The sequence below is a fragment of the Loxodonta africana genome, chromosome 11 (assembly GCF_030014295.1).
Source record: "Loxodonta africana isolate mLoxAfr1 chromosome 11, mLoxAfr1.hap2, whole genome shotgun sequence".
Taxonomy (NCBI): Eukaryota; Metazoa; Chordata; class Mammalia; order Proboscidea; family Elephantidae; genus Loxodonta; species Loxodonta africana.
The window spans coordinates 107,288,389-107,313,728 of record NC_087352.1 but is presented as its reverse complement, the minus strand read 5'-3'; the positions used below and the strand labels follow the sequence as shown (position 1 = coordinate 107,313,728).

General features: G+C 38.0%; 1 protein-coding gene across 2 annotated transcripts in view; it reads right to left on the bottom strand.

Moving 5' to 3' along the window:
* The window catches only part of CEP192 (centrosomal protein 192), a 214,678-nt gene that overhangs the window by 105,252 nt on the left and 84,086 nt on the right, over window positions 1-25,340 (bottom strand). For both annotated transcript variants that reach the window (XM_064294755.1, XM_064294756.1), the window contains 3 exons: window positions 23,446-24,265; window positions 23,232-23,358; window positions 13,150-13,321 (listed from right to left, as the gene is read on the bottom strand). In XM_064294755.1, the coding sequence (XP_064150825.1) occupies window positions 13,150-13,321; window positions 23,232-23,358; window positions 23,446-24,265 (1,119 nt within the window). The remainder of the gene's footprint in view (window positions 1-13,149; window positions 13,322-23,231; window positions 23,359-23,445; window positions 24,266-25,340) is intronic.

Here is a 25,340-nt window from a genome sequence, read left to right as displayed (position 1 = left end):
TCATGGCGATATAAAGAAATAAAAGATTGGTTTAAACTTAGAAAAATAGAGGTAAATATTAAGGTAACCGCAGAGGAAACTAATAATCCTACACATTAAAATAAACAAGAAAAAATTAAAGACTCAGCAAATATAAAATCAACAACAATGAAAAAGATTAAAAGAAAACATATAAAGAAAAACAACTCAGCACAGAAAATTAAATAGAACAAAGCAACTGTCAACAACACCAAAAAAAATACATCAAAATGACAGCACTAACTTATACCTATCAATAATTACGCTGGATGTAAATGGATGGAATGCACCAATCAACAGACAGTGAGTGGCAGAACGGATAAAAAAAACACAATCCATCTATATGCTGCCTACAAGAGACACACCTTACACTTAAAGACACAAACACTCAAAGGATGGGGAAAAAATGTACCAAGCAAACAACAATCAAAAAAGAGCAGGAGTGGCAATATTCATCTCTGACAAAATACACTTTAAAGCAAAATCCACCACAAAGGATAAGGAAGGACACTATATAATGATTAAACACTCAATACACCAGGAGGACATAATCATAATAAACACTTACTCACCCAATGACAGGGCTCTAAAATATGTAAAATGAACTCTTAACAGCACTGAAAAGATAGCTCCACAATAATAGCAGGAGATTTCAAAACATCACTTCGGTGAAGGATAGAACATTCAGAAAGCTCAGTAAAGACATGGAAGATATAAATGCCACAATCAGCCACCTTGATCTCATAGACTTATACACTCCACCCAACAGCAGCCAAGGATACTTTCTCTTCCAATACACATGGGACATTCTCCAGAGTAGACCACATATTAGGTCAAAAAGCAAGCCTCAACAGAATCCATACCATCGAAATATTAAAAATCATCTTCTCTGATCTTAAAGCCAAAAACCCACCGAAAACCCACTGCCGTCGAGTCGATAAGCCATAAGAGTAGAAATCAAAAACAGAAAAGGCAATGAAAAAAGAAAATCAAATACATGGACACTGAACAACACCTTACTCAAAAACTATCTGGGTAATAGAAGAAATTAAGGACGGAACAAAGAAATTCAAAGAATCAAGCAAGAATGAAAACACATCCTACCAGAACCTTTGGGACACAGTAAAAGCAGGGCTTCAGAGGTCAATTTGAAACAATAAGTACACACATCCAAAAAGAAGGGCCAAAATCAAAACATTACCCCTACAGCTGGGACAAATAGCACCAAAAGAAGTCCTCAGGCACCAGAAGAAAATAATAATAATAATAATTAGAGCAGAATTAAATGAAATAGAGAATAGAAAACCAACTGAAAGAGTTAACAAGACCAAAAGCTGGTTCACTGAAAAGATCAACAACATGGATAAAACACTGGCCAAACTTACAAAAGAAAAACAGGAAAGGAAGCAAATTATTTGAATAAGAAATGAGATGGGTGATATCACAATAGAACCAACTGAAATTAAAAGAATCATAACAGAGTGCTATGAAAAGTTGTACTCTAACAAATCTGAAAACCTAGAAGAAATGGACAAATTTCTAGAAACACACTACCTACCTAAACTAAAACAAACAGAGATAGAACAACTAAATAAACCTATAACAAAAGGAGAGATTGAAGAGGTAACTAAAAAACTCCCAACAAAAACAACCTCGGCCCTGACGGCTTCACGAAAGAATTCTACCAAACATTGAGAGAAGGCTTAACACCACTACTACTAAAGGTATTTCAGAGCATAGAAAAGGATGGAATACTCCCAAACTCATTCTATGAAGCCAGCATAACCCTGATACAAAAAAAGAAAATTACGGACCAATATCCCTTGTGGACATAGGCACAAAAATCCCCAACAAAATTCTAGCCAACAGAATTCAACAACATATAAAAGAAATTCACCAGGATCAAGCAGAATTCCTACCAGGTACGCAGGGATGGTTCAACATTAGAAAAACAATCAATGTAATCCATCACAAAAATAACACAAAAGACAAGAACCACAAGATCTTATCAATTGATGCACAAAAGGGATTTGACAAAGTTCAACACCCATTCATGATAAAATCTCTCAGCAAAATAAGAAGCGAAATTTCTCAACATAATAATAAAGGGCATTTATGGAAAGCCAACAACCATCATCATCCTATCCTAAATGGAGAGTGTCTGAAAGCATTCCCTTTGAGATTGAGAAGGAGACAAGGATGTCCTTTATCACCACTGTTATTCGACCTTTTGCTGGAGGTCCTAGCCAGAGCAATTAGGCTAGAAAAAGAAATAAAGGGCATCCAAATTGGTAACGAAGAAGTAAAAGTATCTCTATTTGCATATATGATCTTATACAGAGAAAACCCCAGAGAATCCACGATACTATCAGGACTAATACAAGATTTCAGCCAAGTATCAGTATACAAGACAAATGTACAAAAATCAGTTGGATTCCTCTATACAAAGAGAACTTCGAAGGTGAAATCACCAAATCAATACCATTTACAATAGCCCCCAAGAAGCTAAAATACTCAGGAATAAATCTATCCAGAGACATAAAAGACCTATACAAAGAAAACTATAAGACACTACTGCCAAGAAACCAAAAGAGACCTGCGTAAGTGGAAAAACATACCTTACTCATGGATAGAAGACTCAACATTGTTAAAACTTCAGTTCCACCCAAAACAAGCTACAGATACAATGCAATCGCAATTCAAATCCCAGCGACGTTTTTTAATGAGATTGAGAAACATATCACCAACTTCACTGGGAATTGGAAGAGGCCCCAGATAAGTAAAGTATTACTGAAGAAGAACAAAGTGGGAAGGCTTCACGATACCTGATTTTAGAACTTAAAATTAACATACCAGTCACAGCTTGATACTGCTACAACAACAGATACATAGACCAATGGAACAGAATTGAGAATCCAGACATAAATTCATTCACTTATGAGCAGCTGATATTTGACAAAGTTTCAAAGTCCATTAAGTGGGGAAAAGGCAGTCTCTTTAACAAATGGTGCTAACATAACTTGATATGCATTTACAAAAAAAATCAATCAAGACCCTTCCCTCACACCATGCTCAAAAACAAGCTCAAAATAGATCAAAGACCTAAATATAAAATCTAAAATGATAAAGATCATGGAAGAAAAAATAGGGACTACACTAGGAGCCCTAATACATGATATAAACAGTATACAAGATACTACTAACAATGCACAAACATCAGGAAAGAAACAACATTAACTGGGAGCTCTTAAGAATCAAACATGTATGTTCATCAAAGGAAACTCTGGTGGCATAATGGTTAAGAATCAAATCAACGGCAACGAGTTTTTTTTTTTTTTTTTTAATGCTCATCAAAAGACTTCACCAAAAGAGTAAAAATACAACCTAGAGACTGGGAAAAAATTCTTGACTCTGACATATCCAATCAGGGTCTAATCTCTAAAATATACAGGCTACTGCCAAAACTTTAACCACAAAAAGACAACCCAAATAAAAATTGCGCAAAGGATATGAACAGGCACTTTGCCAAAGAAGACATTCAGGTGGCTAACAGATGTATGAGGAAATGCTCACTATCATTAACCATTAGAGAAATGCAAATCAAAACAACAATGAGATACCATCTCACCCCAACAAGGCTAGCATTAATCCAAAAACCACAAAATAATAAATCCAGCAGTGGCTGTGGAGAGACTAGAACAGTTATACACTGTTGGTGGGAATGTAGAATGGTACAATCACTTTGGAAATCAGTCCAGTGCTTCTTCAAAAGCTAGAAATAAAAGTACCATAAGATTCAGCAATCCCACTCCTTGGAATATATCCTAGAGAAATAAGAGCCATGATGTGAATGGATATATGCACACCCATGTTCACTGCAGCAGTGTTCTCAAAACCAAAAGATGGAAACAACCTAGGTGACCATCAATAGATGAACAGATAAACAAATTATAGTATATTCACTCAAGGAAATACTACACAACGATAAAGAATAATGATGAATCTGCAAAACATCTCATAACATGGATGAATCTGGAAGGCATTATGCTGGTGAAATTAGTCAGTCACAAAAGGACAAATATTGTATAAGACCACTATTAATAAGAACTCATGAAAAGTTTTAAACACAGAAAAAAAATTCTTTCATGATTACAAGGGTAAGGAGGGAAGGGAAAATTCACTAACTAGAGAGTAGACAAGAATTATCTTAGAAGAAGGGAAGGACAATACACAATACAGGGGAAGTCAGCACAACTAGACTAAACCAAAAGCTAAGAAGCCTCCTGAACACAACCAAACACTTTGAGTGACAGAGTAGCGGGTGCAGGGGTGTGGAGACCATGGTTTCGGAGGGCATCTAGGTCAACTGGCATAACAAAATTTATTAAGAAAATTTTCCACATCTCACTTTGGTGAGTGGAGTCTAGAATATTAAAAGCTAGCAAGTGGCCATCTGAGATGCATCAATTGTTCCCAACCCACCTGGAGCAAAGGTGAATGAACAACACCAAAGACACAAGGAAAATATTGCACCAAAAGACTAAAATGGCCAGATTAACCAGAGACTCCATCAGCCTGACACCAGAAGAACTAGATGGTGCCCAGCTACTACCAATGACCTCCCTGACAGGAAACACAACAGAGTCCCTGGTGGAACAGGAGAAAAGTGGAGAACAAAACTCAAATTCTAGTAAAAAGACCAAACTTAATGGTCGGTCTGAGACGAGGAACCCAGAAGACATGGCCCCTGGACTCTGTTAATCCAGAACTAAAATCATTCCCAAAGCCAACTCTTCAGACAAAGATTAGACTGGATTACAAGACATAAAATGATACTCGAGAAGAGTATGCTTCTTAGTTCAAGTAGATGTTGTTGCTAGGTGCTACAGAGTCATTTCCAACTCATAGTGACCCTATGTACAACAGAACTAAACATTGCCCAGTCCTGCGCATCCTCATAATTGTTATGCTTAAGCCCACTGTTGCTGCCAGTGTGTCAATCCATCTCATTGAGGGTCTTCCTATTTTTCGCAGACCCTCTACCAAGCATGACGCCCTTCTCCAAGGACTGATCTCTACTGACAACATGTCCAAAATACGAGAGACGTAATCTCGCCATCCTAGCTTCCAAAGAAGCATTCTGGTTATACTTTTTCCAAGACAGACTTGCTAGTTCCTGGCAGTCCATTATATACTCAATATTCTTCTCCAACACCACAATTCAAAGGCGTCAATTCTTCTTGGGTCCTCCTTGTTCATCATCCAGCTTTCAAGTGCATAGGAGGCGAATGAAAACACTATGGCTTAGGTTACACACACCTAAGTCTTCAAGGTGACATCTTTGCTCTTCAACACATTAAAGTGGTCTTTTCCAGCCGATTTGCCCAATGCAATGCGTCTTTTGATTTCTTGACTGCTGCTTCCGTGGGCATTGATTGTGAAGCCAAGTAAAATGAAATGCTTGACAACTTCAATCTTTTCCCTATTTATCAGGATATTGCTTACTTGTCCAGTTGTGAGGATTTTTGTTTTACGTTGAGGTGTAACACATACCGAAGGCTGTGGTCTTTGATCTTCATCAGTAAGTGCTTCAAGTCCTCTTCACTGTCAGCAAGCTAGGTTGTAACACCTGCATAACCCATTGTTAATGAGTCTTCCTCCAATCCCGATGCCCTGTTTTTCTTCATATAGTCCAGCTTCTCAGATTATCTGCTCAGCATACAGATTGAATAAACTACAAAAATTGTTTTTGAATAGGTAAGGTGAAATGATACAACCTTGACACACACCTTTCCTGACTTTAAACCACGCAGTATCCCCTTGTTCTATTCACACGACAGACTCTTGATCTACATACAGGTTCTTCATGAACACAATTGTTATGGAATTCCCATCCTTCTCAATGTTATCCATAATTTGTTATGATCCACACAGTAGAATGCCTTTGCATAGTCAATAAAACACAGGTAAACATCTTTCTGGTATTCTCTGCTTTCAGCCAGGATCCATCTGACACAAGCAATGATATCCCTGGTTCCGCGTCACCTTTTTGAATCCAGCTTGAATTTTTGGGAGTTCCCTGTTGATACACTGCTGCAGCCACTTGTGAATCATCTTCAGCAAAATTTTACTTCTGTGTGATATTAATGTTCAGCAAAATTTTACTTCTGTGTGATATTAATGTTCGATAATTTTGCATTCGGTGGAATAGCCTTTCCTGAGAATAGGCATAATATAAATGTCTTACAGTCCACTGGCCAGGTAACTGTCTTCCAAATTTCTTGGCATAGATGACTGAGTATTTCCAGCGCTGCATTCATTTGTTGAAACATCTCAATTGGTATCCCGTCAATTCCTGGAGCCTTGTTTTTCGCCAATGCCTTCAGTGCATCTTGGACTTCTTTCTGTACCGTTGGTTCCTACTCACATGGTACCTCCTGAAATGGCTGAATGACAACCAATTCTCTTTGGTGTAGTGACTCTGTGTATTCCTCCCACCTTCTTTTGATGATTCCTGAGTCATTTAATATTTTCCCCATAGAATCCTTCAATATTGCAACTAGAGGCTCGAATTTTTTCTTCAGTTCTTTCAGCTAGAAAAATGCAGAGTGTGTTCTTCCCTTTTGGTTTTCCATCTCCAGGTCTTTGCACATGTCATGATAATACTTTACTTTGTCTTCTCAAGCCACCCCTTGAAATCTTCTCTTCAACTCTTTTAGGTCATCATTTCTTTCTTTTGCTTGAGCTACTCGACACTTAAGAGCAAGTTTCAGAGTGTCTTCCGACATCCATTTTGGACTTTTCTTTCCTTTCTTTTTAATGACCTCTTGCTTTCTTCATGTATAACATCCTTGAGGTCATTCCACAACTAGTCTGGTCTTCGGACATCAGTGTTCAATGCATCAAATCTATTCTTGAGATGGTTTCTTAAATTCAGGTGGGATATACTCAAGGTAGTACTTTGGCTCTCGTGGACTTGTTCTAGCTTTCTTCCATTTCAGCCTGAACTTGCATATGAGTAATTGATAGTCTGTTCCGCAGTCAGCCCCTGGCTTTGTTCTGATTGATGATAACTGAGCTTTTCCATCATCTCTTCCCACAGACGTAGTCGATTTGATTCCTGTGTATTTCATCTGGTGAGGTCCACAAGTATTGTCGCCGTTTATGTTGGTGAAAAAGGTATTTGCAATGAAGAAGTCATTGGTCTAGCAAAATCCAATCACGCGATCTCCGGCATCATTTCTATCACCAAGGCCAGATTTTCAAACTACCAATCCTTCTTTGTTTTCAACTTTTGCATTCCAATCACCAGTAATTAGCAATGCATTCTGATTGCATGTTCAATCAACTTCAGACTGCAGAAATTGGTAAAAATCTTCAGTTTCTTCATCCTTGGCCTTAGTGGTCGGTATGTACATTCAAATAACAGTCGTATTAACCGATCTTCCTTATAGGCATATGGATATTATCCTATCACTGACAGCGCTGTACTTCAGGATCAATGTAGAAATGTTCTTTTTGATGATGACTGCAATGTCATTCCTCTTCAAATTTTTGTTCCTAGCATGGCAGGCCATATGATTGTCTGATTCAAAATGACCAATACCAGTCCATTTCCGCTCACTAATACCTAGGATATCCATGTATACGCGTTGCATTTCATTTTTGGCGATTTCCAATTTTCCTGGATTCATAATTCATACATTTCATGTTCCTATCATTAATGGATGTTTGTAGCTGTTTCTTCTCATTTTGAGTCATGCCACATCAGCAAATGAAGGTCCTGAAAGCTTGACACCATCCAGGTCATTAAGATCAACTCTACTTTGAGGAGGCAGCTCTTCCCCAGTCATATTTTCAGTGCCTTCCAGCCTGAGGGGCTCAACTTCCTGCACTATGTCAAATAATGTTTCACTGCACTGCCTAAATCTTTTCAAAAGTAGACTGCCGGGTCCTTCTTCCTAGTCTTAGTCTGGAAGCTCAGCTGAAACCTGTCCGGCAAGGCTGACCCTGCTGGTATTTAAATACCGGTGGCATATCTTTCAGCACCACAACAACACAGAAGCCTCCACAGTATGACAAACTGATAGACACGTGGGGTTCAAGTAGATATATGAGACTAAATGGGTAGCTCCTGTCCGGAGGCAAGATGAGAAGGCAGAAAGGGGCAGGAGCTGGTTGAATGGACATGGGAAATTTCGGAGTGGAAAGCGGGAATATGCTGTCACATTTAAGGAAACCAGCTAGGGTCATATAACAATGTATGTATTAATTTTTGCATGAGAAACTAACTTGGCGTGTAAACCTTCACCTAAAGCACAATTAAAAAAAAAAAGTTCAGAAATTGTGCATTCATTATTTTATAAATGTATTTATAATGAGGAAAGTAAATAGGAGGTATAAACCAATCACATCTCTGAAAATATTTACATAAATAAAGGTACAATGACAAGTAATTTTTTGTAAGTTTAAGGAGTTTTTTCTGTGAACTATGCAATAAAAATCTAATAATAACGGGAGGAGCAAGTAGGCTTTTGAAATGTTATCAACATGAGGTTAGGAATCAACACAAAGCCAACGTAATCCGCCCGCCTCCATGACCTGTGTATACTGTTGTGTGTGCTTTAAGGCCTGAAGATGCTAATATTTATGAGCACTAAGTCTTTTTGAACTTCTAAACTCAGTGGCTCTATTTTCTTAAGAATGAAGTAATGGTTGTAGTGAATGTTCATATACTCATTTCTTATAATGCATAACCTGATCTACAGCCCTGCCCAAAGGACCAGCTGGAATTTATACATAATCTAACATATACTTAACCTTTACTTACAATAATTTCAGTACTGGGTTTTGAAATTTTCCTGGACCAAAGCTTTAGAAACAAAGACAGTAAGAAAAAAAGATCAGATTATTTGTCAGTTAATAATCAACATCCATGGAAGCCACAGTCAAGAAATCAAATGATATAATGGGTTTGGCAGATCTACTGCAAAAGACCTCTTTCTCATTTTAAAAGCAAAGATGTCGCTTTGATGGTGAGGTGACCCAAGCCATGGTCTTTTCAATTGCCTCATATGCATGCAAAAGCTGGACAATGAAAAGGAAGACAGAAGAATAGATGCATCTGAATTGTGATTTTGGCAAAGAATACTGAATATACTGTGGACTACCAGAAAAACAAAGTTTTAGAAGAAAACGAAGGAAATTCTCAATGAGATGGATAGACGCAATAGCCACAACAATGAACTCAAACGTAACAACGATCATGAAGATGGTGCGGGAACGGACAATGTTTCGTTCTGTTACACATAAGGTTGCTGACCTTGACGCAACAGCAGCTAACAACATCACAAAAATAATAATAATAAAATTAATATATATTCAGTGCTTACTTAACGAAGTGCTTATACTACTTTTTCTCTTTACACATGAAGAAACGGACTTAGAGAGGTTTAATAATTTTTCTGAGGAAGTAACAGAGAAGTGTTGTTTGTACACTAAGAATGTATGGGTCTAATATCAACATCAAAAACACAGGTTTCCATCAACGCAAAGAAACATGTACAACAATATTCACTGTGGTATTACTCACAATACCCAAAAGGTGGAAACAACCTAAATGCCCATCAATGGATGACTGGATAAACAAAATGTGGTACATACATGCAATGGAATACTACTCAGCCAGAAAGAGAAATGAAGTCTTGATACATGCTACAACACAGATGAAGCCTGAAGACATTATACTGAGTGAAATAAATCACGAAAGAACAAATATTGTATGACCTCACTTATATAAAAAGAGCAACAACCAAAAAAAAAAAAAAATACATGTGGTTACGTATGCATGTATGTGTGCATATACGTGTATAGGCATGTGTGTGCATATACACATGAATCTACATGTGTATACACCTGTGTGTGCATGCACGTATATTCATATATATATGTAATAAAGCACACAGGAGGCAGAGTTGTGGATACTTCTTAGATTTAATGAAACACCTTGCAGAACTGGTTTTCTGTGTTTGAAGCCTTAGGACCATAGTCTTGCAGAACAACTCAGTGAACTGGCATAACATAATTCATAAAGTTTATGTTCTACATCCTAGTTTGGTGACTAGTCTCTAGGGTCTTAATAGCTTGCTAGTGACCATCTAAGATACAACTATTGGTCTCTTCTAGTCTGGAGGGAAAGAAAAAGAAGGAAACAAAAGACTCAGAGAAGAACCCAGTCTACAGGACCAACAGTCTACACAAACCACAGCCTCACCTACCCAAAGTCCAGAAGAACTAGATGGTGCCCAGCTACTACTGCTGGCCATTCTGATTAGGGCCACAATAGATGAATTCTGATCGAAGGGGAGAAAAATGTGGAACAGAACTCAAATTCTTAAAAAGTCCAGAATTACTGGACTAGTTGAGACTAAAGGACTCTCCGAAATGACTGCTCTGAGATACCCCTTAAACCTTGAACTGAAACTAGCTGGAGGTCACCTTTTAGCTAAATAACAGAAAGGCTCATAAAACAAAGAATATTACCAGTGAGTACTACGCACCTTTAAAAAATCATCTGCATAAGATCAAATTATCAACAATTACTTTAAAGCAAAGACGAAAAGGTAGGGGGGCAGGGAAACCAGATTACTGGAAAAAAAAAAAATCCAGAATAGAATGAGAATGTTGACACATCGTGAAAAATGTTAACCAATGTTACCAAACAATTTTTGTAGTAATTGTTAAATGGGAACCGAATTTGCTGTGTAAACATTCATCGAATACACAATAAGATATTAAAAAAAAAAAAAAGACAAGATCAGGCAAATGTACAGAGACCAAAGTTTATAGGCAGTTACCAGGGGCAGGAGGGAGGGAAAAAGGGGAGACTACTGCTTCTGTAGCACTGAGTTCTGGTTTACAGTGATGGAAAAAAATCAGCAGTTAAGAGTAAGTGTTGCACAGCCAATTAATGTGACAGATGTCACTAAGTCATACATGTGTAAAAAGTTAAATTGGCAAATGCTGTGTGATGGATATATTCACAACAACAAAGAGCAGCTGCTGAGGCTGCTTATGTAAAACCAAACACCTCATGGAATTTGGTTCCCTGGTTTGGAGGTTTAGAGTCATGGTTTCACAGGGCATCCCAGTTAACGGGGCTAAAATTGTATCTAGTGCTTCTATTCTACCTCCTAGTTTACTGTGTAGTGCCTAGGGTCTGAAGAGCATGCGTGTGGCCATCCAAGGTAAAACACTTGGTCTGTTTTCATCTGCAGCAACAGAGGAAGGGGAGTCAGGAACAGGAGGAGGAAATGGAATGTGTGGCTAATTGCCTCCATCAACAATGGCATCTTTTGCCATGAGACCAGAGCTGGATGGGATGCCAGGCTACCAATACTGAGCATTTTCATCAAAGATTCTATAGCAGAATCCTGGTCAAAAGGGGGAAAATGCAGAACAGGTTTTCAAATTTTCATGGAATCCAGACTTTCTGGAGCCATGGAGTCTAGGTGAATCTCCGAAACTACTGCCCTGAGATAATGGTTAAACCTTAAACCAAAAAATATCCCCTCAAGTCTTCTTTAAATCGAACAATAGCTTAGCTTAATCAGTAAAGAATGTCTGCCTTCTCTTGTTATGTTGGTTGTTATAGCATCAGTAGAATAAAACTCAAATAGTAAAAATACACAAACTTATGTACACCTTATGTACTTTCAAAAATACTAATAGCAATGAGGCTTAGTGTGCATACACACAAACACACACAAAATAAAAACAAATTAGATTCAGTTGTAACATATCTGTTTCCATTTAAGAAACATAAAAGTTAAGTATAAGGTCATGGGAAAAGCACACAACATGGATTTAAAAACCCAATTTAAATCCTAGCCCCACTATAAAAAAGAATGTCTGCCTTAAGCACTGTGCTCTTATAAGATCTACATGGGATCAAACTGACAAAAGCAACTCAAAAGATTAGATAGGAAACTCGAGGGGTAGTGAGTTCACGTTGATGGTGGAGCAACAATTTAGAAAAGGAGGGTGAGAATGGTTGCACAACTGAAGAATATAATCAATGTCACTGAACTGTACATGGAGAAACTAATATATTGGCATATGTTCTGCTGTGTAAATTCTCAGCAACAAAAATAAAATAAATTTTAAAATGGTATAATGTGTTATCTAACAAAACATCATATATTTAGTAACTTTAGTGCAAATATGTAGTAACTTGGTGGAGGTAGCCTGTATGGCATATTCATAATAGTCATATTCAGCTCATTAAAAAATGAAATACTGTCACAGTTACGAAATACACAGACACACAGAATAATGTTAGATTCTCACAACTATCTGCTTCTCTCCCATCCCCACTGCCATGACCTTAGCCCGTCTTTTGCCTGAATGACATGTAGCCTTATGTCAAATCTTCCCAATTCGAATCCTGCTCCCCTCCACACCCTCCTCTACACTGCTTTTGATGTGAGCTCTTAAAACAGCAAAAGCTGATCATGTCAGTGTCCTACTTAAAAGCCTTCACACTCCCAAATTTTACATCAAAGACTGTTTGTGGCTTGGCTATTCCTTTTTTTCTGTCTTCACCTCCTATACATTTCCATGCAGGACTCCCTGCAGCTGCTCTAAACCTCCTGGAGCTCATCAAATGCAGTGTGTATTTCACAGTGCCATGCCTTACCCACCACCACCACCACCACCCCCCTCCCCGGTACATTACTCTGCTTCCTCCCTGATTAACTCCGAGCAGACCTGTGAAACACACCTTCAGTACATCATCCTCCAATAATCACTCACTGAACCATCTCCCCGTCACCTTCTGCATTTCCATAGCACACCGGCATGTGATCACAGCAGGCATGACTACGTACTGCCATTACAGCATCTTCTACCAACTGACAGCCCTTGGAGGGTAGACACTGAATCATGTGTAACCCCAGAGCGTACCCTGCGAGTGGCTGGCTGATCACAGTACACACACATACGCACACACACAAACAAACTGATGCTAAAGGTAAAACATCAGCACAGAAGTGTGCAGACCTGGCTTTCAGTCAGAATCACACATCATGTAACCCGAAGCCTTACAACAAAATAATAAAGGCGCCTGCCCACCTGACAGTCCTCGTGGCCATAATCTGTGGTTGAGACAGGACAGCTGCTCTCATGCTCAGATAGGTACGTCAGCCTGCTCACACCAGCACCTAAGCATGACAACTGAGAAGATGCACTCTCACTAGGGGGCTTCTGAGGATGGGCGGTCGAACACAAACACTCTAAAGCACACCTAGAATAGAGAAAAAAACCTCATGACTGGAGTTATTCATTCCTTTAACATTATCTCCGTTAGCAACAAGCCATCCCTGCTTGCCTACAATCTTGTTAATCTACAGTCTCCGCTCTAGCTGCCTGTGTGGTAACTCAACCATAAATTCAGATTTTACACTTAGTCATCTAAAATCATAAATTATATTCCTACTAAAGTATCTGATAAACTACTGAAAATGAAAAATGTTATGGCATTCTCTTTAATAAGTACCAAAATAAATAATCACAATGTTAATCATTCATTCAATAAAAATTTTTACAAGGCACTGAACAAAAACGAACAAAACAGCGAAAAACTCCAGCCTTCAAACAGCGAAGAAGAAAAAATCATGTAGGTAAGTGCACAGGAATGGGAACGGTCACATATAGCTGATAGGATTAAGCGTACATATTAAAAACCAGAAAAGCCTGTCCTGACTCATATGTTTTACATCTAGATACTCCCCTAAGTAAAAAAATTGACAAATATAAAGACTTCACTAAAAGAATGTCATCTCATCGTTATTAACAGAAACGTAAGAAATCTTAAACATTTTACAGGAGGAACAAGGTTGTAGAAACTAGAGCGCAAACATACAATAAAACACTATGCGAACATCAAACATCATGCTGTAGAGTACAATCCTTTCACTTGAAAAGATGTTCATAACACTAAGTAAAATGAGATTAGAAAGCAGGGCTCCAAGTGGTAAGATTCTACATCTCTCTCTCTCTCCCCCTTCTTCACCTGCTCTCTTTCTCATACACACACGTAAGTTACTTCCACCTCACTCTATTTTTCAATACCAGTCACAGACCAACCCAGATTTAAGAAGAAAGAAATAAACTGCAACTCTTAAAGGGAAGTGGCATAGGCCACTTTAATGACCTTTAAAACATGAAATTAAATGTTATATAAATAGGTAATTATTTAACATTTGAAATATTTTGAAACAAACTGAAAATACATTTAACGTTCTTTATTAATTTCACTGGTTAAGCAAATTTTTCTCTTGAATCTTTCAATAGCGATACATAAAAAAATTTCAAGAGAAGGGAACAAGATTGCCGAGTAGTCAGACGCTTCTGGTGGTCCCTATTATGACAAACACCTGAAAAAAGAAGTCAATCGATTATATATACCACAAGCTAGGAACGGTAAACATCAAAGGCAAAGTTAAGAAACTGGACTGAGTGACAGGAGAGGAAGAGATGGCGCAGAAGCAGCCAGGAGGTGCCAGGCCTGACTCAGTGGGCGTTTCACAGCCCTGATCCCCTGGCGCAACTGGTGGGGCTAGCGGTGATGTTCGGGGCACAGCTGCATCAACAAAAGAAGGCAAGCGAGGTGGCGCGACCCTGATCCCCTGGCGCGACCGTGGCAGGGCTGAGCGAGCGCACAGAATCTGGGCATGCCTCTGGAGTCTGAGATAAAACAGCACTCTTGGCACAAGATAAGTTATTTTGTCTAATTTACCACGTGGATTTAATAGCACCTCTTTTTGAAAGAACTCTCTAGGATCTATCTGATCCCTCCTCCCTCTGCCCAGCCAGCATCATAAACAGTTGATTTCCCCCAGCCTGAGATAGGTCCTGCTGCACTCCCTCAGACACTCTTCCGACCTTGGAGAAAGAATTAACAAACAGGGGACAAATAATCTGCCAGCTCCCCTAATCTGGAAACTTAAGAGCAGAAGCAACTCCTGTCCAGGCACAAGTGGCCCACAGACTTTGTTTTTCACCCCAGCATGGATCCGGGTGACCTCATTACAGCAGACAAGATCTAGCTGTTATATTGCAAGAATGAATGTGTTTGAGATCTGACTATAACTGTTTCAGCTGTGCGGTGGAAAGGTGGGTTTTAGACGTATGACACCACTCTGCCTATTAAGCAGGGTCCTCACCCGCCCACACCAGGGGCCTGAGGACTGGTGGCTCCACCCACACCACCCAGCCAGCCACGACAGCAGTCCAAGGATAGGTGGTACGTCCCAATCCTGACACTCAAAACCACTGGGCGCCTACGGTATGGCTGCAGAGCCCACCCGCCAGTGCACTCTAGGGAATACGGATGCACTTTCCTCACGGAAACTAAGGGGAAGGTTGTCAGCACCCTGCCTTCCTCAGAGTGTTACAGCCTCCTGCAACCAGAAACGTGTGTATACAAATCACCACTGCTCCTCTAAGACTGTAAGGGAGAGCCTGCACCACACAGTTGGTGACCAACTACCTGCACACCTGAGCTGAACTTATACAAGCATAGCGAATGGACTCATGCGCTCAGATATCTGGTAACAACTCTAGCCATCTGGTGACAGGATATTAGTGCTACAAAGACTCCACTAATCAACTCAGCTCGCTCTAGTAGCCTATTCAGGTATATCAAAACAAAACAATGCAATAAGCTAGGACACAGTGAGAAAACATGAAGTAAATACAGTAACTTACAGATGGCTCAGAGACAACAGTCGATATCAAATCACATAAATAAGCAGACCGTGACTGCTTCCATAAACTCCAAAACCAAAGATTCAAGGACCGTTCCAGATGATTACGTATTCCTGGATTTACCAGATGTAGAATACAAAAGATTAATACACAGAACTCTTCAAGACATCAGGAAGGAGATGAGGCAAAACTCAGAACAAGTCAAGGAGCACAAAGATAAAGCAGTCAAGAAAATTAAGAAGGTTATTCAAGAACATAATGAAAAATGTAATAGCCTGCAAGAATCCGTAGAGAGACAGCAATCAGAAATTCAAAGAAAATGAACAATAAAATGTTGGAATCAGGCAGCTAAGTAGAAAGTCAGCACGGCATAATTAAGGAAATGGATGTCAGAATTAGCAAGACTGAAGATAAAGTACTTGGCAAGAATATATTTGAAGAAAAATCAGATAAAAGAATTTTAAAAAATGAAGAAACCCTAAGAATCACGTGGGACTCTATCAAGAGAAATAACCTATGTGTGAGTGGAGCATCAGAACAGGGAGGGAAAACAGAAAATAAAGAATGATCTGTTGGTAGAAAACTTCTATAATATCATGAAAGATGAGAAGATATCTATCCAAGATGCTCATCGAACCCCATACAAGGTAGATCCCAAAAGAAAGTCACTAAGACATATTATAATCACACTTGCCAAAACCAAAGATAAATAGAAAATTTTAACAGTGGCCAGGAAAAAACGAAAAGTCACCTGCAAAGAAGAGTCAATAAGAATAAACTCAGACTACTCAGTAGAAACCCTGCAGGCAAGATGGCAAAGGGATGACATATATAAAGCATTAAAGAAAAAAAACTGCCAGCCAAGAATCATATATCCAGCAAAACTGTCTCTCAAATACGAAGGTAAAATTAGGATATTTCCAGATAAAAAGCAGTTTTGGGAATTTGCAAAAACCAAACCAAAACTTCAAGAAATAGTAAATGGAATTCTCTGGGTAGAAAACCAGTAATATCAGATATCAACCCAACACTAGAACAGAGGACAGAGCAACCAGATTTCAACTGAGATAGCGAAATCACACACACAAAAAAATCATGATTAAAAAAACACTCCAAGGAGGGAAACACCAGAGCCATTCCGTAAAAGATGACAACGCTAAGTCAACAAAGATGAACTAAATAAAGTAGTCATGAATCTTTCATATGGAGAGGAAAATCAAGGCAATATAGGAATATAAAAGTTAGGTTGAAAATCAGAAAAAAAGGTGTAAATATTAAGGTAACCACAAAGGAGACCAACAATCCTACAAATTAAAATAAAATACAAGGAAAACAAAGACTCAGCAGAAACAAAATCAACAACAATGAAAAAGAGAAACACACTACTTACAAAGAAAAATTACTCAGCACAAAAAATGAAAGGGAAAAAAGAAACTGTCAAAAACACACAAAAAAAGACATCAAAATGACAGCACTAAACTCATACCTATCCATAATCACCCTGAATGTAAATGGACTAACTGCACCAATAAAGAGACAGAGAGTGGCAGAACGGATAAAAAGCACCGTCTATATGCTGCCTACAAGAGGCACACCTTAGACTTAAAGATGCAAACAACTCAAAACTCAAAGGATGGAAAAAAAATCTATCAAGCAAACAACAATCAAAAAAGAGCAAGAGTGGCAATAATAATTTCTGACAAATCAAGCTTCGAAGATAAATCTACCACAAAGGTAAGGAAGGACATTATACAATCATTAAAGGGACAATATACCAGGAGGATACAACCATATTAAATATTTATGTACCCAAAGACAGAGCTTCGAGATACATAAAACAAACTCTAACAGCATTGAAACGCGAGATAGACAGCTCCACAATTATAGTAGACTTCAACCTACCACTTTCAGTGAAGAACAGAACAGCCAGAAAGAAGCTCAATAAAGACACAGAAGATCTAAATGCTACAATCAACCAACTTGACCTCATATACATATACAGAACACTCCACCCAACAGAAGAGAAGTATATTTTCTATTCCACAGCACATGGAACATTCTCTAGAATAGACTACATATTAGGCCATAAAGCAAGCCTTAACAGAATCCAAAACATCAAAATATTACAAACCATCTTCTCTGACCATAAAACCATAAAACCATAAAAATAGAAATCAATAAAAGAAAAAAAGGGAAAAGAAATCAAACACATGGAAACTAAATAACACTTTGCTAAAAAACAAATGGATTACAGAAGAAATTAAGGACGGAATAAAGAAATTCACAGAATCCAATGAGAATAGAAATACTTTCTATCAGAACCTTGGGGACACAGCTAAACCAGTGCTCAGAGGTCAATTTAGAGCAATAAATGCACACATCCAAAAAGAAGAAAGGGCCAAAATCAGAGAATTATCCCTACAACTTGAACAAATACAAAGAAAGCAACAAAAGAATCCCTTAGGCACCAGAAGAAAGGAAATAATAAAAATTAGAGCAGAATTAAATGAAACAGAGAATAGAAATACAATTGCAAGAAGTTAACAAGACCAAAAGCTGGTTCACTGAAAAGATATTTAAAAAAAAAAAAAAAAATCGATAAACCGATGGCCAAACCGACAAAAAATGAAAACAGGACAGGAAGCAAATAACCCAAATAAAAAATGAGATGAACAACATCCCAACAGACCCCACTGGAACTCAAAGAATCATAATAGAATACTATGAAAAACTGTACTCTAACAAATATGAAAACCTAGAGGAAATGGACAAATTTCTAGAAACATACTACCTACCTAAACTAACACAAACAGAGGTAGAACAACTAAATAAACCTATAATAAAAAAAAAAGAGATGTAAAAGGTAATTTTAAAAAACTCCCAATAAAAAAAAAGCCCTGACCCTGACGGCTTCACCGGAGAATTCAACCAAACTTTCAGAGAAGAGGTAACACCACTACTGCTAAAGGTATTTCAGAGCATAGAAAAGGATGGAATACTTCCAAACTCATTCTATGAAGCCAGCATACCCCTGATACCAAAACCAGGTAAAAAAAAAAAAAGACACTACAAAAAAAGAAAATTACAGACTAATCCTCTCTCATGAAATTAGGCGCAAAAATCCTCAACAAAACTCTAGCCAATAGAATTCAACAACGTATCCAAAAAATAATTCATCAGGGCCAAGTGCGATTCATTGCAGGTATGCAGGGATGGTTCAACATTAGGAAAAAAATCAATGTAGTCCATTACATACATAAAACAAAAGACAAGAACCACATGATCTTATCAATTGATGCAGAAAAGGCATCTGACAAAGTCCAACACCCATTCATGATAAAAATTCTCAGCAAAATAGAAATAGAATGAAATTCCTCAACATAATAAAGGGCCAATAGTCAGCATCATCCTAAACCAAGACAGACTGAAAGCATTCCCCTTGAGAATGAGAAGCAGAGAAAGATGCCCTTTATCACCACTCTTACTCAACATTGTGCTAGAGGTCCTAGCCAGAGCTATTAGGCTAAATAAATAAAGGGCATCCAAATTGGCAAAGAAGAAGTAAAGGTATCTCTATTTGCAGATGACATGATGACATGATCTTATACATAGAAAACCCTAAGGAATCCTCAAGAAAACTACTGAAACTAATAGAAGAGTTTAACAGAGTATCAGGATACAAGATAAACCCAGTGCCGTCGAGTCGAGATAAACATACATAAATCAGTTGGATGCCTCTACACCAACAAAGTCAAAGAGGAAATCACCAAATCAATACCATTTACAATAGCCCCCAAGAAGATAAAATACTTAGGAATAAATTTAACCAGAGACATAAAAGACCTATAGAAAGAAAATTATAAGACACTACTACAAGAAAACAAGAGAGACCTACATAAGTGGAAAAATATACTTGCTCGCAGATAGGAAGACTAAACATTGTAAAAATGTCTATTCTACCCAAAGCAATCTATAGATAACATGCACTCTGATCCAAATACCAGTGACATTTTTTAATGAGATGGAGAAACAAATCACTTCATGTGGAAAGGAAAGAGGCCCCGGATAAGTAAAGCATTACTAAAAAAGAACAACAAAGTGGGAGACCTCACACTACCTGATTTTAGAACCTATTATACTGCCACAGAGGTCAAAGCAGCCTGGTACTGCTACAACAATAGATATACAGAGCAATGGAACAGAATTGAGAATCCAGACATAAATCCACCCACATATGAGCAGCTGATGTTTGAAAAAGGCCCAAAGTCTCTTCAATGGGGAAAACACAGTCTCTTCAACAAATGGTGCTAACATAACTAGTTATCAATCTACAAAAAAAAGAAAATGAAACAAGACCCATACCTCACACCATGCATAAAAACCAACTCAAATGGATCTAAGACCTAAATACAAAATCTAAAACGATAAATATCATGGAGGAAAGAATGTTAGGAGCCCTCATACATGGCATAACATGGCATAAACAGTATATAAAACATTACTAACAACAAAAAAAAATTTTTTTTTTTTTTAAACAATGTACAAACACCAGAACAGAAATTAGATAACTGGGAGCTCCTAAAAATCAAACACCTATGCTCATCCAAAGACTTCACCAAAAGAGTAAAAAGAATACCTACAGATTGGGAAAATGTTTTTAGCTATGATATTTTGATCAGCATCTGATCTCTAAAATCTACATGATACTGCAAAAACTCAACAACAAAAACTCAAATAACCAAAGAAGACACTGAGGCAGCCAACAGATTCATGAGGAAACACTCTCGATCATTAGCCATTAGAGAAATGCAGATCAAAACTACAATGAGATTCCAGCTCACCCCAACAAGGCTGGCACTAATCCAAAAAACACAAAATAATAAATGTTGGAGAGGCTGTGGAGAGACTGGAACACTTATACACTGCTGGTGGGAATGTAAAATGGTACAACCACGTTGGAAACTGATTTGGCACTTCCTTAAAAAGCCACAAAATAAAACAATCTGTATTCTGAGCAAATAATACGAGAAGCTCGACTATATGAAGAAGAACGGGGCATGAGGATTGGAGGAAGACTCATTAACAACCTGTGTTATACAGATGACACAACTTTGCTCTCTGAAAGTGAAAAGGAGAACGAAGAACACCAAAGACATATGGTAAAGATGAGCCCAAGAGACAGAAAGGGCCACATAAACCAGAGACTACATCAGCCTGAGACTCGAAGAACTACATGGTGCCCGGCTACCACTTATCACTGCCCTGACAAGGAACACAACAGAGAATCCCTGATGGAGCAGGAGAACAGTGGGATGAAGGCCTCAAATTCTCCTAAAAAAACCAGACTTAATGGTTTGACTGTGACTAGAGATACCCTGACGGTCATGGTTCCCAGACCTTTTGTTAACCCAAGACTGGAACCATTCCAGAAGCCAGCTCTACAGACAGGGACTGGACTAGACTATATGACAGACAATGATACTGGTGAGGAGTGAGCTTCTTGGCTCAAGCACACACTTGAGACTATGTGGGCAACCCCTGTCTGGTGGCAAGATGTGAAGGAAGAGGGGGACAGGAGCTGGCTGAATGGACACAGGGAATACGGGGTGGAGGGAAGGAATGTGCTGTCTCATTAGGAGGAGAGCAACTAGGAGTACGTAACAAGGTGTGTATAAGTTTTTGCATGAGACTGACTTGATTTGTAAACTTTGACCTAAACCACAATCAATCAATAAACTTTCATAAAGCTATAAAAGATTCATAAATTCAATTTAATAAAAATAACCTTTCTACATGGCAAAAAATATAAAGTCAAAAAGATTTTAGAAACCAGGAACTGCAACTCATATCACAAATAAAGGGCTATTCATTCTTCCTAATATGTGAAGGGCTCCTCCTACAAACCAAGAAGGAAGAGACAAATAATGCATAAGAAAAATGGTCCGTGAACATGGGTATATATCTAACAGATATGGCAATATACATACTGTGGGAAAGATGATCACTATCACGCACAATAAAATATGAGTTTAAAATATATTAAAATAACATTTTTTCATGTATCAGACTGTCAACAATCAAAAAGTTTTATAAACACTCTGCTGACGAAGCTGTGGGAAAACAGGCCCTCTCTTAAGTTACGAGTGGGAATTTAAATTAACACAATCCCTTTGGAGCGATGTACTAATTGAAATATGAATGTGAATGTATATACTCCTTGTCCCAGCAATCTCATTTCTGCAAATTTACCCTAAAGATGTACCTGCACATGTCCAAATACAGAAGGGCTGTAATAAGCCAAAAGATAAGAAGCGTTTATAACACCCTATATTGTGTATCAAAAGGAGGGTCCAATAAGAATATATATTCATATTTGCTTATACATCATACCTAAGAAACCAATAATAGCAGTTCTCTACTAAAGGGATTAGGGAAGCAGGCAGGTGAGGAATAGCAGAAGGGAGATACACACACACAAATAAACATATGTATATCTGAAAAGTCAATAATTCACACTGGAAAATTTTATATACATATGTGTTTACTTTTTGAACAATGTAAATTTATAGCCTTTTCAAAAAAATTTTTTTTAATTCTTACAACTTACTCGAACCCTTCAAAAAGCACTTATCAATCTCAGAATTTATATTAAAAATGCAAGTTAACATTAAATTTAAGATAGAAATTAAAATCAAAGTATCCAAACTCCTAAGCGATTTAAAAAGCTAAGAAAATAATGAGATAGACATCCTCATCATACAAGATGGTAAGAGTACAAATCTTTAAAACCCTTTTAGAAAATAATTTTCTAATATATTTTTATTGTTGTCAGTCACCATGGAGTTGATTCCAACTCATGGAGAACCTATCTGTGCAGTGTAGAACTGCTCCATAGGGTTTTCAAGGGCTGTGACCTTTTGGAAGCAGATCTCCAGGCCTGTCTTCCGAGGTGCCTGTTGGATGGGTTTGAGCTGCCAACCTTTTTTTAGTCAAGCGCCTAACCATCTGCACCACCCAAGGACTCCATAGAGAGCCTTAAAATACTATTGCTCCTGACCCACTAACTTCACTTCTAGATGTCTATCTTAAGTAAATCAGTCAAAACATGGAAAGAATTTTACGAGCAAAGTTGTTCATCTCATCATTACAATAGTAAAAAGGTGTACGAAATAACAGTAAATACCTACCAGACGTATCAAGCAAACCACGAGAGATCCATTATGCAGCCTGTAATATTACTAATTTTTTTTAAACACAGAGAATGATTATAAGAAGTGAAAAAAAGCAGAAAATAAAAATTTGCACAGAAAAAAGGCTAGAAAGAAATTCACAAAGTATTTACAATGGTTACCTTTGAGTGATGATGATTTTCTTCTGTAAACTTTTTTTCATATGCCTAATACTATGTATTTTTATTATTTTTATAAAAAGAAATAAGCACCTACCCTGATGAAGCTGTTCCAGAAACTTCACTAGGAGAAGAATGACTCAGTGGTGAAGCTGAAGGTCTGAAGCTATTCTGGTCATCCTCTGAACCAAGTCCACTATGCCCGAGAGAGGTATCTTTCAAATCTATCAGAAAGGTGTATTTTCTAATGAGAATAGGAAAAAGAAATTCCTTGTAATTTTGTGAATGTGATCAATTACTCTCACACTTACCAACATTTTCAGGTGAGACTGTGGAGTGTTTTTCGAAAGTCACATGCTTTTCGTTGTTGCTTGATTCACTAACATGCTCATTTTGTCTCTGATTTTCTGTATTATTTTGTATTTCTTCACAACCCTTTAACAGCCACAAGGGTGTTATTGTGGAGTTCCCTACTACTGAGTAACTATCAGATGTGCAAGTGGAAATGGAGGTAGCTTTTTCACTGTTTCCAATGTCTGGTAATCTGGTACCACTGGAATACGCCTGTACATCGACTTCAGTGCTCTCATTCTCTCCTGTATTTGTAAGGAGTGGGTTTGAAGAGTTTATAGGTGTAAATGATTCCTGGTTCTCCCTTTCTCTGTTTTTGCTATAAACAGCTGCTGTGTTTTCTTCTGGTTCCACTCCACTTAGATCAGTTGCACTCAAGTCCACAGCCTGTGCAGTCTGTTCTTTTGGCAAAGACAAATCCCAAATATCAGACACATCAGCTCTTGAAAAGTTTTTCAGTCCAACTTCGTATCGACTAACTTCTGTTTTTTTCAGGTATTTCTCCATATCAAAAGCAGTGGAGCCATTACTTTTTTCTAAATCATTAGGTAAGAAATGAGACACAATGGAAAAGTTTTTTTGTTTATTATCTTCCAGAAAAGTCTTCTCTCTGGTTTTACTTGAAAGTGCCTTTATCATGGCAGCAAGCTGGGCAGGGTCCATACTGACAGATGCATTTGCAATTGCTGAAGCAATAGCGCTCGTCCTCAGCACAGAGTCGCCACTATCAGAGAGCTCGTCTCTGTGCCTTCTAGGCTGGCTGTTCATTAAGAAAATGTCCTAGAAATGAGCAAAGTTACATCGGATAATTTACCTCAGTTCCATGGACATGTACACATCAGTTTAACCTTTATTTATGAATGCTACGTAAGATTAAATAGTCATAAGGAATGAATAGTTTATCAGCAAAATACCTTAATGAAAAAAGGCCACTGCTACCAACTTAAATTACAGATTGTTGGTGTTATTTACAAAATTTGAATATCATTTGTTTAAAAAGAGAATCATCAGGAATTAAAGAGATGCTAAACTGAATGGGAAAATAAAAACAAACACATGAAGACACCGAGATTGAGAAGACATTGATCTGGTGCAATCTGAAGTGTAATTCTTGGTAACCTGATTCAATTGTCAGAATTACTTATAAGCAAGACATAAATAGGAACTATGGGTAAAAAACTGAAACAGACCCAAAAGTAAAGAAACATAAAACTAACAAAAAATGTGTTAAGACTTCCACCTCAAGTAACAGCAGACTAGCAATGCAAATCAACCTCTTGCTAGGAGCAATCAGAACTGGACAGCATATTCAATAACATCTCTTCGAAGGCAGTACAGAGCTAATAAAGCAGTGAAAAATCACGGGGCCAAAATCCAAGATAGGAAAAAATTCCAGAGAAGTGAGCCCAGCACTGGGGATGCGTCTCCATAGGAAGATCTGCTGCTTCAAGAGGCAGCTGGCAGGACTTCAGGAAGAAGCTAAGCAGAGCTGCTCTCACGGGAATAAGGGAATAAAAATTGAGTTCAGAAGCTGCCATGAATGGGGGTGGCCATGCCAAAGCACCCTTTAGGAGTAAAGGTGAAACAAAACTAGACTGCCCCTCATAAGGACTGAAGCCCAGTTCTAAATCCCAATTACTGGATTAAAAAAGTGACCCAGGGTTGCTAGTGCTCCTAGTTCCCTCTCGGGAGCAAACAAAAATCTTCTCTGGAAGGTATCATCTGCCTTGGTCTCTATTATTTCAACAAATTTTGCTGCAGAAGTCCACCCTTCAATAAAAAATAAATGAGACACAAGACAATTTGAACAACATTCCAGAGAAACGGACAACTGAAACAGGCCCACGGGGCGTAC